Source organism: Hippocampus bargibanti, linkage group LG02 (assembly GCF_051943395.1).
Source record: "Hippocampus bargibanti isolate YZ-2025 linkage group LG02, ASM5194339v1, whole genome shotgun sequence".
Lineage (NCBI taxonomy): Eukaryota > Metazoa > Chordata > Actinopteri > Syngnathiformes > Syngnathidae > Hippocampus > Hippocampus bargibanti.
In genome coordinates, this window is record NC_142735.1 from 14,731,204 (window position 1) to 14,747,779 (window position 16,576).

The window sequence follows — 16,576 nt, forward strand, 5'->3', positions numbered from 1 at the left end:
TAATTTTAAGACCAGAGGAGGCGGTGGGGGAGCCTCAGAATCATACATTTCTTTCCCGCAAAGGTCTGCATGGCCATTCTCTCAGTGGTGAACTGCGCCAGCAAGGGCATAGCCAAGAACTCCCTGAAATCTTAGTATTCAGGAGGGACCCTAGACACATCTAAAAAAGAACTGGGCTAAGGTGAATGCTGAGGTCGAGTAGCTTTCCTGAGAAAGACCGATTACAGAAAGAGCTCCAACCAAATACAGCACCGGTCGTTAAGTCGATTTATTGGGTTGTAATACCGAAGTAAAGAAGGAGCTCTGGATCAAAAGGATGGACGATGATTGCAGGATTTGAAACCGGATGGTCTCCTGTTGGAAATTCATCAGGAATGGCTCGCGGGACTTGGAATCCCAGCAGAAAGTTTTGGGGCCCACAGCCAGGACTCAGGGGTGGGCCAAAGTGGACACAGTGAGGCATCTGGCCATGTTGGGGGAGGAGTTGGAATAACTTGGAATAGCTGAGGTATTCACTGAATCTCTTGCTCTCACTCTTAATAGATTTGCAGGGCATTTAAAATAAATTAATACCCCCCCCCCACTCCACAATATCTGTGTAAACAAGTAACCAGAAGATTATAATTGCCAAATAAATCACCATTATACAAATGTCCCACATTTTATTGCAGCGGTAAAACTTTCAATCACAACCTTACAAAATAGCAACCCAAAAAATGTCAGCATTTTACGATTCTGGGAATTCTCTGCACCCCGTCTTTGTTCCTCAAAAGTGTTGTTTGTTTGTGTGTGTGTTTGTGTGTGTGCGTGTGCTTGTGTGTCCTTTGTCAGCCAACCCTGGAAAGCAGAATGTTAGTCGGAAAGGTGTTGTAACACCTGAGGATTTACTGTTTGATAGACTTCATCACAAACTTATTGTGTGATTTTTTTTTTTTTTGCCAAACTAAGATTTTTTTAACAACCTATATTTAGACAGTAGCAGTGTATTGCTATATGATATTAAATGTATATTTTCCTATGCATGTAGTTGATTGGATACAAATGTGTGTTTTCAATATATTATTCTGGTTTTAAAGACTTTTATTGGAGACATGTTGAGAGAAAGCAACTGCACTTGCCTCTTACAGGATTTGCCAACTCAGTTCGTGAAGGATTCCGAAATCTGAGAGATGCTCCATCACACACGCCTGGCTGGAACACAAAGTGACCCAGAAACGTTTCAGGGCTGGCATAACAAAAGATATAAAGCAGTGTGCAAAACTCTTAGGATATGCTTACATTTGTTATACAGTACATCCGCTGCACCATAACAAAACAATGCCTTGAACATCTGACAGTTCTTGGCAAAGAACAACATTAATGTGCTCGAGCAAAATTCCTAGTCACCAGAACTAGTTCTGTATTTTTTTCTATGGTTCAAATATATTCTACGACTTCTACTTATCTCTTATCTGTACCTCTAGCAAAATGTAAGCGCCTTTACCACCTTTTAATATTTTACCTGACTTTGATTTTTTTGTATTGTACAATAACAAACAAATTTTGAAGTATGGGGAGGACTACTTCGTAGTCCGCTTCAGGCACGGTTTTACCTTGAGCGAACTCGCACCGGCACGCCGTCACGTCGGCCATTGTTTGGTTTTTATTTATTTATTTTAATCTAGCGAGAGACCACCGGGCAACACGGCGACATCAGCTGGGCGACGAGCAAAGGGGGTTTTTCATCATGACGGACGAACACGAAATCATGTGCAAGTTAGAAAACATCCTGGAAGTACGGTAAGGCTGGCTAATACATCAAACGACTAAAAGCATGATGCTCGCGAAGGTCAACGAATACTACACAAGACAGCAAGAGCCCCTGCACTCCCCTGGCTGCTTTGTTACTCTATGAGCTAGCGGGGGCTAGCAGTTGGTTCGCAATCCCTGTGCTGATACTGCGCTAAACGGACAAATCTACCGCTTGTTTATTTTCAGCACCTCTTGGCGTCATTGCATCGATGCTCACAGGCTGCATCTGACACAATCATACGTTCGTAAGCATTCCACGTGTATAGGAAGATCCCTGGTGTGGGTTGCTAAGCAGTGCCGCGGTCGAGTTAGCTATAGTAATTAGCCAACAACAGTCTGTCATTAACTCACTGCCCATTCATTGCTCGCTGGCTGACTGCTCCATAATACTGTTTTTATGCTGTAATATAAATATTTTGGAATATTTGCAGGCATCTGTAATACAGTACATACAGGACACGCTACAAACACTCAAGCGTGCACATTTTGTAAAAATTGCGTGATGTAATGTAACATGAAAAAGGTAGAACTACAATACTTTTGACATTTCCCCCTTTATTCTTGTGCAATTACGTAAAATACTACAATTCAGGGTTTTGTCAATTATCTTTGACGATACTGCAATTTGTCTTCTCAAAACCAGATGGACACATTGCCAATCCACCTTGCAATTGTTCACAACACAATGTAATTTCTAAAAGGTTTTATCAATCGTCTGAGTTCGTTCTTGCAATTGGGCATGCACAAGGAGCCTCCAGTTAGCATAATGAACCTACTACTGTAAACACATTTTCCAAATACAGTAATACCTCACCGTACAAACTTCAGTGGTTCTCAGAAAGTGTGTGTAAGGTGAAAAGTGTGTCTTCCAAACATTAATTTCCCATAGGAAACCATTAAAAATAAGAATAATCCGTTTCCAGGTCCCCATAAAACATAATTTCTACTAAATAAGCCTTAAAACTACACAAAATATACCATATTTTATGTATAATAAAGGTGGTATTGTATTGTAATTAAAGAAATAAACTGTATTGTATAATAAAGTCATTTATTATAATAAAGTCATTTATTATACAATACAATATACTACAATACTATATAATACAATACTATATACTAAATACTATACAATATTATACAATTATTCAATATACCGCCTCTAATGCCTCTTTGCAATTTTTTTTTGCTGATGATACTAGTGCAGCGTGTTCGACCGGAAACAAATTCCTTGTGTGTTCTACATACTTGGCAATAAAGATGATTCTGATTCTGATTTTATTTGCCTTTGTGATGGTCGTTGATGTAGTGGCCTCTTGATGATATCAGAGTGAAGTTTCCATTCTTTCTCTGTGATAATATCCTCACAGTCGCCTGTGACCTGCTTTTCGTTATTCTAAATTAACAGCAGTTTTTCAACGTCTTCTATTGGCGGAGACCGCTGCTTAGACAACACAGAAACACCCTTAGCCACACGTAGGAATGGTTGACTTAGTATACTGGTACTGGGACGCTGTCACACAAACACACACCCTGTTCGTGTTTCTCGATGATCTCCTTCTACTGCTCAACCATAATTTTGTTTTGTGTTTTCTTTGGCTGAACACTACCCTGTGGTGGGGTCTTTTCAGTCCCAAAAAAGCAAAAGTATTCACTCGATAGCAAACCACGTATGCACTCAGAGAAATGGGATGTGGAATAGTCCGGCAACCACGGTGGCGCTTTTCGGCCGTGTGGTTTGGTGTTCTTCCACTGAAAACTAGTCCGCCAGCCATTGTGGCGCTCCGTGTGTTTCCTAAAGACTAGTTCGTATGCCAAGATTATATTATCGCGAATTTGATGTTCTTATGGTGAAGTTCGTTAGCTAAAGCGTTCTTAATCCGAGGTATCACTGTATACTGTTCTGATTCCCTGTCCAAAACATGACAGCAGGATTTTATTGTGCAAGTCACCATATGAACTGTCTGTTCGCTTGACAAAATTAGTTAAGAACAGAACAACATGATCACTAGATGAATTCTTCGGGCATTCGAAAAAGGTTCAAGGATAGAGTAACTAGCACCCCTTTGCTCAATCCAATTGAGGATTTTTTTCCTGTTGGAAGGGGGCAGTTTATGATGAACATTGGGTTCAGAACCAGAGGTCCCTGCTCCATCCAAATGGACATGGCGTGCAAGGACATCATAAGGGATTTCGTGCAATGGTGGAGACATTTGTACTGTTTCTTTTCTCTCTTTAGAGCAATGGAAAATATGTGCTGTTATACAGTATGGACTAAAATCTATGGCCAATCATGAGCGTGTATTGCGTGTGTCATTATTGTGTTTTTGCTGCTGTTTTGCTCTTGCTGGTGACACGAGCAAAACCACAACACAACCATCTTGTTTTTGATTTTTCTTTTCAATATGCAGTTAAAAAAATATCAAAATTAACATTTTCCAGTTGACAAGGTCTTTCAGTCTAAGATTTATATCTCCAACATAACTGTTGTTGAGGGCTGTCACAAGTGAGTCGTTATAATTATTTTGTGGATTATTCCATTGATTACTCTATTGCCAACCCCACTGCATTTGTTGAGCACCTCTGTCCTTGTTGGTGGTGTTTACTGGTATAGATTTTCTGCTGCATACAAGATGACCCAAGTGTTGCCTTCTTGTGCCACCAGGAACAAAACAGTCCAAATGCAGAAGATCAAGTCTCGCCTGAAGATTGAGTTTGAGGCTCTGGAGTCTGAGGAGAAGCATCTAAAAGAGTATAAGCAAGAGATGGACCTTCTTCTTCAGGAGAAGATGGCACACGTGGAGGAGCTCCGGCTCATCCATGCAGATATCAATGTGGTATGTGCCACAATTACTGAGTATTGCCATTATTATTTTAATCATCATTATAGCATAGATATTTGCCAAAGTTAATTTTCGATGCAAACTAATGAATGGGTATCAAAGAAGACAAATTGTGCTATAGTCACATGAAAATGTCCTAATATACAACATTGCACTTGTACAATTGAGGATTTTCGGTGTATTTTGGTTTTTCCAAAGATGGAAAGCACAATCAAGCAGTCTGAAAATGACCTGAACAAGCTGCTAGAAACAACTCGTCGCCTGCATGATGAGTACAAACCTCTGAAGGAGCATGTTGATGCGCTGAGGATGACTTTGGGACTGCACAGACTGCCTCACCTCAATGAAGAAGAGGAGAAGCTGTCACTGGAGTCAGTGCAACACACACACACACACACACACACAAGCAAAACACGCACACACACGCGCACACACACGCGCACACACACACACACACACACACACACACACACACACACACACACACACACACACACACACACACACACACACACACACACACACACACACACACACACACACACACACACACACACACACACACAGTATTTGGTCAAAAGTAGCTTTCTACGTGGAAGTTTGATTACAATCACTTGAAATGACTTTGCTATGCAACCTGTCAACAGAGACTAATTGATCATGTTTTAGCAGTCGTGTCAACCAATGGTGTACTATCCTTGTATAGATGCGTAATGATGCAATCAAATTGCATCAAAAATAAAAATCAAGCGCTGAAGGATTGATCAGTCAAAACGTGTCTTGGTTTGGAGTACTCCAAGGTGACTGTACTAGAGAAAATTAATGGCAGAAGGTAGTTAATTTAAAAGTACCATGAAAAGTTCCAAGAACTCGTCAGTGAACACTGTAATGCAATGGTGATTACTATAAGTCCACATGATTATAGGAACGAGCAAATAAGATAAATGAACAGTTAAACATGTTTCAGGCATCTTATCTTATTGGACCCATTAATGTGATGTTATTTCAATAATGACTGGTGCAATAGTTATCGTACATACCTAATTCTATTGCACTATTTTCCCGAGCCTGCCATCATTGTATTCACAACTGTGTAGAGATCTGCAATCAAAAGGTAAAAGACTTTCTCTGTGAGTGTTCTGAGCTCGCGTTTTTATGACAGTTGTGTTTAGCAGATCAATACTGCCATACGGGAGTATGTGTGGATGTCAGGCGGAGCAGTTCATCTGCAGATTGTTTTGTTTATCTAAAGAGTTTGTTTACCGGTTGGCTTAATTGGGAACATTTATCACAAAACATCAGCAAATTGTAATTGGTACGCTGCTGGTCGAATCTGTGATCATCGATCAGCTGTTGATCAGCTCAGCGTGTTTCTCGCCGAAAGGATGCTGGCCATCAGTCCTGTTCTGTTCTTGGTACCAAAATGCTCTCAGAGTCCTCAGTGGTACATCTTACTGTGAGAAAAGTAATTCGGCAATAATTTGATAGCTTTTTAGTGCCTATTGAAATTGTGCTACTGAAGTCATGATAGAGCAACTTTCAAGCAAATGAAATCACATCTCATACGCCTGTTGGGTGTTACAATTTTCAAATACTGTACTCCGAGAAAGTCACACATTTTCGTGAAATGGAGCTCTAACACAAAGAAAATCATTTTGCAATTTCGAATACATGTAGATTTATTGAACATGAAATATTGAGATGTGTCGTGTTAATGAAATGCGTGAATATGTGGCACATTTATGGATATGGTTAAAGGAAAGCCAAGCCATTAGATTTGTTCTTCAGTGAATTGTACTCCATCACAAACCCATTCTGAGAGAAACCAGAGAGCATAATGAAATCGGATATCACCTTTTTTGGGGGATGGGATGCGTCAGTCAGGCATAAAAAACCAAGGTGGAAAATTTTCTTCACCGTGATCTTCCCATCCATGCACAAAGACACTCACATTAACTCAGACAAACACTCTCAATATGACTAGACTTTGGCTCAGAGTTGTACATTAAAGAGAGAAAAAAGTGTGAGCTTGTTTTCTTTTCTGTTGATGCTCCTGATGTGTGAGGGGATGGAGTTTGTAAGATGCTGCAAATGAGACTCACAGCCAGCGCGGTCTGTCTTTGTCTTTGACAGTTACTTTGAGAAGCAAAAAGCAGAGTGGCAAAAGGAACCACATGAGCCGGCCATCCCGGAATCTCTTGCTGCCGCTGCTGCAGCGGCACAGCAGCTTCAGGTGTCTCGGAAACAAGATGCCCGGCAGACGGCTACCTTCAGACAGCAACCACCACCCATGAAGGTATCTGCCAGCCCGAAAGCACTCAAGTCTTTGGGTAGGTCAGGTCAGGGGCTGACGTGCCAAGAGGAAGAGGTCGTTGGTGGCTGTCGCACCCGCTGGATTGAATCCCTCGTGCAGATTGCACAGGTCCGCTCGTTTACGTCCTTTCCGTTACAATTACAATTGCTCAGCGTTCAGGTAATCACAAATCAAGGCTCATCTTGCAAATGTCACATGACCAAAACAGGTGTGGCAAAATGGCCCCAAATGCAATATTTATCAGAATGCTATGTTGGGCCTGGTTGGGGTGCTTAGGATATATTCCTATGACTTGACTTCCCCTTTCATGTTGGAATACAACGTATATTGAAAATTAGCCGCCGCTAGTGATGGGTGCTAGTAAGAAGAAAAAAAAAATCACTAAATTTATTTCAGAATATACCAGTTATTGTTTGAAAAAAGTTATCACACTTATTTGGACATTACAATATCAAATGCATCCAGTAGTGCTGCTCATATAAAACTATCACATGTAAACAGAAGCAACAAGCAGCTTTCCTATTTTTTATCAGTCGAAATAATACACAAACTAGTCATATTTATAAATTATTATCATTTACCCATTCCTCTATGAAATTGATATCACAGATCAAACTTAGCTGTCAAAGTAACAAAAAAAATCATTTTAAAAATAAATCATTCATGCAAGCCCACCAAATTATTTAATTAGTATTGAGGTAACAATTGCTCATTCCACCAGGAATCTGAACTGAAAAATGTATTTTGTTTGTGTACCGCTATATTCTCGGATAGGAATTGTAACATTTGCAAGTAATTGCCTGTAGATAAAGTGATATTTTGGCTTTGTCCTGAACAGTGAGCAGATGGGGTTTTCAGTAAAAGATAAAGGATAAGGTATCCAAAAGTATCTCAAGTTGAATGGTGAAGACTTGGGGTTTTGCTTGACTCGCTGCTTACAGAAGTGCTCCAAGTCTAAATATATATGAGCACATTACTGCATTGAATGTGAAACATGTCTAGTCAGATTCTGTACGTAAACGCAGAGTCATTGGTTTTTTTTAGCCCAATTTTCAAATGTCCTTGTTTTCAAACTAAACATCGTCTCCTTTATCCTCACTCCAGGCTTGCCTGTCGTGCCACCAGCAGATTCACCGCAACGCTCCCATCTGTCCCTTGTGCAAGGCCAAGAGCCGCTCACGCAACCCAAAGAAGCCAAAGAGGAAGCCGGATGAGTAGAACCCCAATTACTCAATTTGCTACAAACTGGCCCAGTGTGCTGATCATGAACACAGAAGTGAAGGAGCTACAAATAAGAAAGACTCCTACAATTTGGCTGAAATTATTATTGGTACTGTTCCTTATTTGATCAGTCTACCACTGACCCAGGATTGGGTCTTCTAGACATTGTGTTTCTGTCTGTGCTTTTCATGGTTTATATGTAACTGTAAATTGACTCGGTTAATTGTCCTTCAATCGTATTCCTGCAATAATAGAACAGTCGGCCATTTGTATTTGTCATGTTATTGCCTTAGATAATGTACTGTTTCTTTTTTAATTTAGTGCATGCATGCCTCTGTAGTTGTTGTCAGTTGTGTTTTGTGCCAAAAATGACATCCAATAGGTTCTATTGCTACAATAAATGTAAAAAAAAAAGGTTGTTTTATGTTTAGAATGTTAAAGTGACCACCGGCCCAAACTGGAACAGCAGTCAGACATATTTTCTTTAAACTATGTTCAAGTTTTAATACGGTGATATGAAAATAAATGTCTCTTTTGTACAAAAATGCTTACATTTTGTGTTATTCAGAATAGGAAAACGTTGTCATCCTCAGAATATCATAATCCAACAAACTTATTTGACTCAGATGGGTTCATTATGTACTTTTTGTTATCTGTGCGGCCGTACCACCTGACCAATGTTCTTCTCATAGCAATCCACTAAGACACACACACACACACACACACACACACACACACACACACACACACACACACACACACACACACACACACACACACACACACACACACACACACACACACACACACACACACACATACATTCCTGTTTGAATGGTTTTGTGAGGTCCGGATAACTCCAGATAAGAAGTGAGGACCACAGTTGCTGATAACTTTAGAGAAGAATTAGTGTTACATTTGAACACTAAATATCAGGCTATTTCCCACTTCAACTTCTTTAAAAAGAAAAAAAAAGTGGACTTGAAACTGAAATAACAGCAAGTTAAATAAATAACCAGGTTAAAATATCGTTTTACTTTTTGTGGTATGAACTTTTTCCTCTTATTAAACATACACACACGCACACATACACAGAGTAAAAAGCGCGTCTATCCAAATGAAATGAAAATACACACCAAAAAAATCATTTTAGGTGAATTTGTGAGGACCTTTCCGAAACTTTAACAGATGCATATATAGACCCTCTAGAAGCCTTTAGAATGAAAAACTTGGGAGGACCGGCCAAAAGGTCCTCACTTGTCAAAAATGTCCTCACTACATATGGTATAAAATGTTAGTGGTCCTCACAAGACTCGTCATACAAACACACACACACCGTGTGCGGCGCAAATCAAAGGCAGAGTGCCTTCACTGGCCCACGGATGCTCGTTTCACCGGCAATAGCAGGTGACAAACAAAGCCAAGTTAAACAGGATGGTCATACTGTATGTGGATGGGGAAACAACAAGGCTCTGAAAATCAACAACTACAATGTTGCACTTGCAGAATGTGAACCTCAACTAAATCCAATGATCTATTCATCTTATCTTACAAACAAACTGTGGATATGATATCTTTGAAACGTCTTTAAAGTCATACACTTGGCCACCAGGAAAATTGTAGTGGATTTCCGAGAGTCCACAGGGTTCTTTCTATCCATTTCTTTCTATATGAGCTGTTCTCATTAGGATCGTGGGTGAATGAGTCTTTCTCGAGCTGAATTTTTACAGGAGGTGTGGCACTGTCAAAACTGCTTGCCAGCAAACACAAATCAGTCACACAACCATGAACAATTCAGTCTTCAATAAACCCACCACACAGGTCCCTGGCAAGCAGGACATAGTTGGATACAGTGGTCCTTTGCTATGGTGCGCTTCACCTTTCACAGACTCGCTATATAGCAATTTTTTTTCAAGGGCACTTTTGCAAGCTATTTTTTAAAAATATCTTATATCCTCTATTGCGTCTTAATTGACTTCCGGTACTTTTTAAAGAGTAATTCCGCATGGTGGTTTTTTGTTAGTGTTGAATCACACATTCTATTCTCCGTCTTGGTTGACTAAGGTACCGTAGACAAATTTGAATCCATCTCCTCCATGCTGTGTTTCCTGTACAAAGACAAGAGTAATAATAACCCTCCATTATCTGAACCTCTTATCCTTACGAGGGACACGGTACACTTGTTTTTCTTGCAAATGTTTGAATTTTGACTGTTTGAAGAAAAGAAAAATACATGACAATGTCAATGGTGAGATGGACAGCTGTAACACACAAACTAATTGTTTTTAAAAAGGTTTCCTTCTTCAGACTACACCTATTTCGCGTTATTTTTTTGGAACATAACCCCGTGACGAATGAGGGACCGCTGTGGCTGGAGAAACCCCAAGAAACAATGGGTTCAGCATGCTCCACACAGGAAGGCTGGCGGGGCAGATGTGCTAACCACTAGTTCAATGTTCTGTGCCGAAAGTCTTGCACTCGCAACAGATGTCAGACACTAGGTTCACGAGACTAAACTAAAGTGGCACTGCTGAGAGTGCAACTGCACCAAAACTGGCACATTTCAAATCATATGGGGGGACAAATTGGATAGGGTAGAACTGATTCAACACTGAAAGATAGTACTAGTACATTAAATTCATCAATATTGTAAAACGGATTCCAATTTAGAAACTAATCTTTGATACAGCACTTAACTAAGTCGCCATCATGATACATAGTTGCTTGTTCTGCAGCCACAAAGGGACACAAGCCAGTGTGTTATTGTGCCAATCCCAAGACCGGATAAATACAGAGGGTTCTGTCAGGAAGGGCATCCAATGTAAAAGCTTGGCCAGAACAAACATGCGAATCAAACCTCTGAAGATGGATGACACTGATTCACTGTGGCGACCCTTGAAGGAAAAAGCAGATAGGAAAAGAAGACGTTAATATCACATTTACCTAATGAAACATCCGGTATTTGGTATATGGAACATATAGTTGGGTTTCCATGCGACAATCAGTTTAGTGCATACAGCATATTAAAAATGAAGTCATAAGGACATATTTGACTGCACCTTAACATTGTCCCTTACGCTGTACAGATGCTGCGCCTGTCATGCCTGCTGCTATCTGTCTGAAAAAGGACACAGAGGTCCTACTAAATGAGTTCCTGTAGTGTTTTTGTCACAGTAACCCCTCATTTCATCTGTTGCCAGGGCAACTCCACGTTCCTTCGTAGTTGCTAAGGCGACCACAGGTTGCTGTGACCCGCATATTTCCACAAAATAGTTCCTCCCAAATCCAGAGAGGGGCATTGGAGGGCGACGAGGCGTTTTCCACAAACTCTACGAACATGCAAACTCCTAAAAAAGAGTTGTTCAAAATGTCCATCAGATTAAACGCATCGGTGTCTCAGAGAGGCATCAATATCAAGGATGTTTAGACGGAGGCCATGAAGCTCTTGGGTGTATTTAGTCTGCCTTGCAGTGTCTGGTACCGCAATTGTGTTTTCGCTCTGATAAAAGTTTCCAAGGCCACAGAAACCTGTTACTCCTCACACTGACCACAGTGGGAAACAAAAAGCATACGCACATGGCATTAACATGAACCAGAAGAGGCAGAACTATACAGGAAAAGGCCTTACTGGACTTTTTATTGGATTATGCGCAACTCTTCATATATTCTGAGTTTTGATCCTTTGCTATGAAATGATCCAAAGGATGACCGGCTTTATTTCAGGACCCTGAGAGAGAGGTTGCCAGATCTTAACATCCTCGAAGGTCTCCCATGAATACTGGCGAGATTGGTTAATAGCACAAAATGATCCTACCATTGCATTAGTTTGGTAGCTGTGTTTTCACTGGGGACTTCAACAACTTAATCCATGTGTTAATGCCACCACTATCACATCATTACTATTGAAATCATCAACACTGGGCAAAGATGCTAAATACCAGCCCACAATGATGCTAGACGCGTCACTTGGAGATTATCAGAAGCAATATATTTTTAAAAACGTGTCAAAAGCATTAAAAATTGTGACATGAAAATTACATTATAATCATTAAATATGTTTAAGGCCGGCAGAGAAGGCTTTCCAATCACTGTAAACCCGAACAGTACTACTGACTCAAAGTCATTGAGGTCAGTCAACTCAAAAGCCGATTTTTTGTTTCAAAAACTTAAACGTTTTGAGTTTTTTGAATAGTCATGCGTTTTTAATTTGCAGTAAATCAATACTTTTGAGTTCATGGCTGTCATATACTCATATATTTTGAGTAAACGGCAGAACGCTGCGTGATGACGTCACCGCAGGCGTGGTCTCACCGGGGCCATTTTTACTTCTCGACGGCTAAAGCGTGCAGAGACCCACGAATTCAGGTGAGAAGACAATTTTATTTAATATTACAAGGACCCAGTGTATCAATGCTGTAGTCGGTGCACAGAAAAAGGATATTTTGTTGTGTTTTTGACGACAGCAAATTGGAAAGTCAGTTTGTGGAACTTGCCGCCTTTCACAAGTTAGCAAAGATGCTAGTCCGTGGTCGTGCTTGCGACTGAGGCCTTCTCGTCGACTCTTTCAGCTGCGTTGTTTTGAGCCCGGGACTTCTCCTATGTTAAGCGCTCTTCTGTGGCGATATATGTATGAATTTTTCTTAAACGTCTCTTGTCTGTTGAAAGACACAAAAGTGTTATTTAGAGAATAGTACCGCGCAGGTTTAGTTGGGCGGTGGCCGAGTAATATCTGTTGCAGGTTATGTTTGTGTCCGCGAAGGTCCGAGAGTAATCGTCAAATGGGTGTAAAATTAAGGTTTATATAAAAGGGTCACACGAAATCCTCCACACCGTGGCTGCAACGCCCAGCAGGTTAGTGCTTTGAGTTAACTTTGTTTGCAAACGACAGTACCGCGTGTCATTGTCCAGCACAAGCTATAGGCTTAAGCTATCTATACACGTGCAGCGGTAGTGCTGCAGTTTTAAGAATGCACTAAGTAAATATAATGATAGCCAAAAAATGTACAGTGGATTGGAATATGTACAATTGATGCAGTTTAAATGGTTATGCATGTGTAAATTAAACATGAACTTTTTTTAAAATGTATTTTTGGCATATTCAGGATACCGAGAGAGCTGCTGGAGGCCAAGTCATCAAACTGCAAACGCCTGACTGGTTTGATTGCATCATTTAATCTGGTACATTAGATTTATTAAATTTAAAAAATTAACATGGATAAATGTGTTTTATTAAATTAAAGGATTACATTCATTGTCATGTTTTTTTCTCTTCAACCTTTCAGCCCCCGGGTGCAAATTGAGCAACACCACCATTATCGAAGGTATGTTTACATTTTTATTTATGCTATATTCTTAATTACCTGATGAATATCATACTACATTTTATTTTTTATATTGAACAGAATTTTACCTTTTTAACATATATTGGAGTATTTTACACCATTACTTGAGACTTCATTGATTGTTCTTTCTTTAATAAAAACAATCTCAAGTCTCACATTCTCCTCTGCTCTTACCAGCAACTGATGTTCATTAATCATTACAGTGATGCAGTTGTTAAATTGCAATAGGGATAGTGCGGAGGTTCCAAACTATTACGAAGGATATGCTTGGATTTGAGCTATAATAATCCGTAACTGTCTTTAATTTGGACCCACTAGAATCACACCAACTTTACTTTGCTTATCCAAACACGTACTCATTCTTGAAAAATGTTTAATGTAATTGCAGGCCTAACATGGACTGGAGATGCAAACTGTGTTCTACATCCCTGGATACTCGGGCGAAGTTATTTAGCCATTATCGTTTGCAACATTTCCAGTATTCAAGAGTCAGCCCACTGCCATGTCTCGACAGCAATTGCATTTGCACTTTTCAGTATACACAGATATAAACATGAGACGCAGTCTGGCCCTTCGTGCGCTCCCATCATACCTACAAGAAGATAACTCCGAGTTCTTCAAGACATGCAATGTATGTATTACCTGACTTAACACACATGTCTATCTATGGCCACAATATATGCTATAACCTTTTACTTTATTCAGTATGTGTACGTTTGTGTGTATTTTGCAGTGGGAAGAGGATCCAGACATTGAAAACACTCCTGTCGCACTTCTCTCCGTAACAACTGACAACCTCACTAGTGCCATCTTGTTTAACCCCGACAGCATTTCTGTTGTGATAGAAGATGGCATTATTGTGAGATGTCTCCCCAGGTTGGCTGATGCACACCTCCTCTTGTTTGGTTTAATGTACGCATTGCATTTAGATTATCCAAGAAAATTAATCCTCACATTCACCTTCATTCAGAAAATACTGCTGTGTCTTGATGATAACAGACCACTCAAACCATGCTTGCTAAGTTTGAAAAATGCTTTGTTCCGCAATATTGAAGGCCTCCAATATTACGGAACAAAGCAACACTCGATAAGTAACTTCAGTTTTACTCTGCTTTGTATACCTGTTTGTGACTGATTTTCTATTAATACTTTGATATGTAAACTTGGATTCCACCAAAATGTCTTTTTTCGTTTCAGGAATACTGTGTTTGTTTTTAGTAAGTTTTACCTTGATTTGCACCTTATAACGAGTACATTGAAATGTATTCGGTTGTATTTATTCAAGTATATGCTTTTCAAAGAATTTATTTTTTTTAACAGAACAGCAGAGTATAATTTGTAGTTTTTTTCTGTTTTGTTGTGTTTATTTCACATCTTCTGCTCAGGGGTTTATTTGTTGTTTTGGTACGTGGACATGCTGCGCATTTTGGTACTGTTATCGTTTGTTTTATCAAAGGTTGTTTTAAACCTTAATAAAAAAATGTGAACTAAAACAGACGTGAGGTGTGTTTTTGTTTTTAGACATAGAAGGCAAATGTAAGTACAGTATACATGAATATATGTTTTCATGGAACATTTTTAATTTGAGTTGGTTAAGCTTAAATATGAAACCTAATTTTAATTTAAAAATTAAGAAAACATTAGAGTAAACTGAAAGTACATCTTTTAAGTTCAGGCAAACTCATAACATTTATGTCCAAACAAACTCATAACATTTAAGCTCAATCAAACTCATAACTTTTAAGTTCAGACAAACTCATAAAATTTATTTACACTACTCAAACATTTTGAGTAAACTACTTGAACATTTTGAGTTAACTCTACTCAAACATTTTGAGTAATCTGTACTCAAAAACTTTGAGTTAACTGTACTCAAACATTTTCAGTTAACTCTACTCAAACATTTTGAGTTAACTGTACTCAAAAATTTTGACGTAATCAGTTGCCATATAAATTTTGAGTACTTTTAACTTGTTGGGTTTTACAGTGAATGACAGTGATTTTCTGGACCACATGAACATCCATGCTGTACTGTCTCGGAGGGTTTTATGAAATCTTATTAAAATAAACAAACTGAAAGTCAACTAGTGAGGGTTAAACCGATTCGTTAAATGAATGAATGAATGAATTACTGTACTTTACACCAGTGGATGACGATTGGGCTCTGTTCCTAAAACACACCTTTGCCTCTATTTTCCTACTCCATAAGGTCAATCACTATCATTTCGCCACTTTAAAATGGACAAGTACAAAAATAAATATTTTTAAACATTGACAATTGTAACAGGAAAAAAAAAAAGTCCATACCTTCATGTTTGCCCAAGGGTGTCAGGGGGAGCTGCCTAGTGAGGAAAAAAATAGACCAAATTGTTTATTTTAATACGACCAGGTGCGATAAAGGGATATAAAACACGACGTGTATGAAATTAATTTTCGGCAGTGCAATACCATAGAAATTAATGTAAAAATGTGTGACATCATTATCACGAAAGTTATGATAAATGGCGAGATACCCAGTTTTTTTTAATAAGACACATCAGTTATTTGTCATCATTTCGTCGCCCAAATAAACGTGTGGCGTCACCGGTGCGCACCGCGGCTTTGATGACTTTCAAGCCCTTTGATCTGCTTGATGTGCGTCTCAGGTGCGCACCGGTGACGCCACAAACGTACCCCTGTTTGTACTTGGCATTCACATAAAACAATAAACTGAAGAAACCGACTGACGAAATTATGACGAAATTAAATACATTATGAAATATGTATACAGTGCTTTACAAACTGAAAATGTTAGAGCAGTCCTCTTTTTGTGCTTAGAACAGGGGAACTCCCTGAAATCAATGTGCCACTATCGCCATCAAGTGGGGAAAATGCACAATTGACTAGTTTACCAGTACTGTACTTTGATTTTGCTGGATGTTTACGACAGCGGTGTGATCCATTATTGTAATATAAAGCTAATATGGAAACGATGAATCACCAATTTTTATGCCATCATTATACACACTCGTGGGTTAATGCACTGCTGGAAGATAACGGTGGCCACACAAACTATTAACACAGTT

At 39.3% G+C, this 16,576-nt stretch overlaps 1 protein-coding gene and 1 long non-coding RNA gene across 2 annotated transcripts; both read left to right on the top strand.

Moving 5' to 3' along the window:
- The first annotated feature begins 1,634 nt into the window (after positions 1-1,634).
- zc4h2 (zinc finger, C4H2 domain containing) lies at positions 1,635-8,982 on the top strand. Its single transcript, XM_088989562.1, has 5 exons — positions 1,635-1,779; positions 4,457-4,628; positions 4,833-5,005; positions 6,768-6,930; positions 8,053-8,982. Exons 1-5 carry the CDS (start codon positions 1,727-1,729, stop codon positions 8,164-8,166), a joined length of 675 nt encoding a protein of 224 aa, XP_088845688.1. The 5' UTR covers positions 1,635-1,726; the 3' UTR covers positions 8,167-8,982.
- Positions 8,983-12,489: 3,507 nt separating this feature from the next.
- On the top strand, positions 12,490-15,050 carry LOC148901654 (uncharacterized). Its single transcript, XR_016117894.1, has 6 exons — positions 12,490-12,534; positions 13,272-13,347; positions 13,452-13,490; positions 13,900-13,956; positions 14,125-14,142; positions 14,245-15,050. It is a non-coding gene; the product is annotated as an uncharacterized LOC148901654 (long non-coding RNA).
- Positions 15,051-16,576: the final 1,526 nt, after the last annotated feature.

Coding starts and splice junctions, on each gene's coding strand:
- zc4h2 (XM_088989562.1), top strand. CDS start 1,727: ATGACGGACGAACACGAAATCATGTGCAAGTTAGAAAACATCCTGGAA. Junction 4,629..4,832: donor TCCATGCAGATATCAATGTG/GTATGTGCCACA, acceptor GTTTTTCCAAAG/ATGGAAAGCACAATCAAGCA. Junction 5,006..6,767: donor GAGGAGAAGCTGTCACTGGA/GTCAGTGCAACA, acceptor TGTCTTTGACAG/TTACTTTGAGAAGCAAAAAG.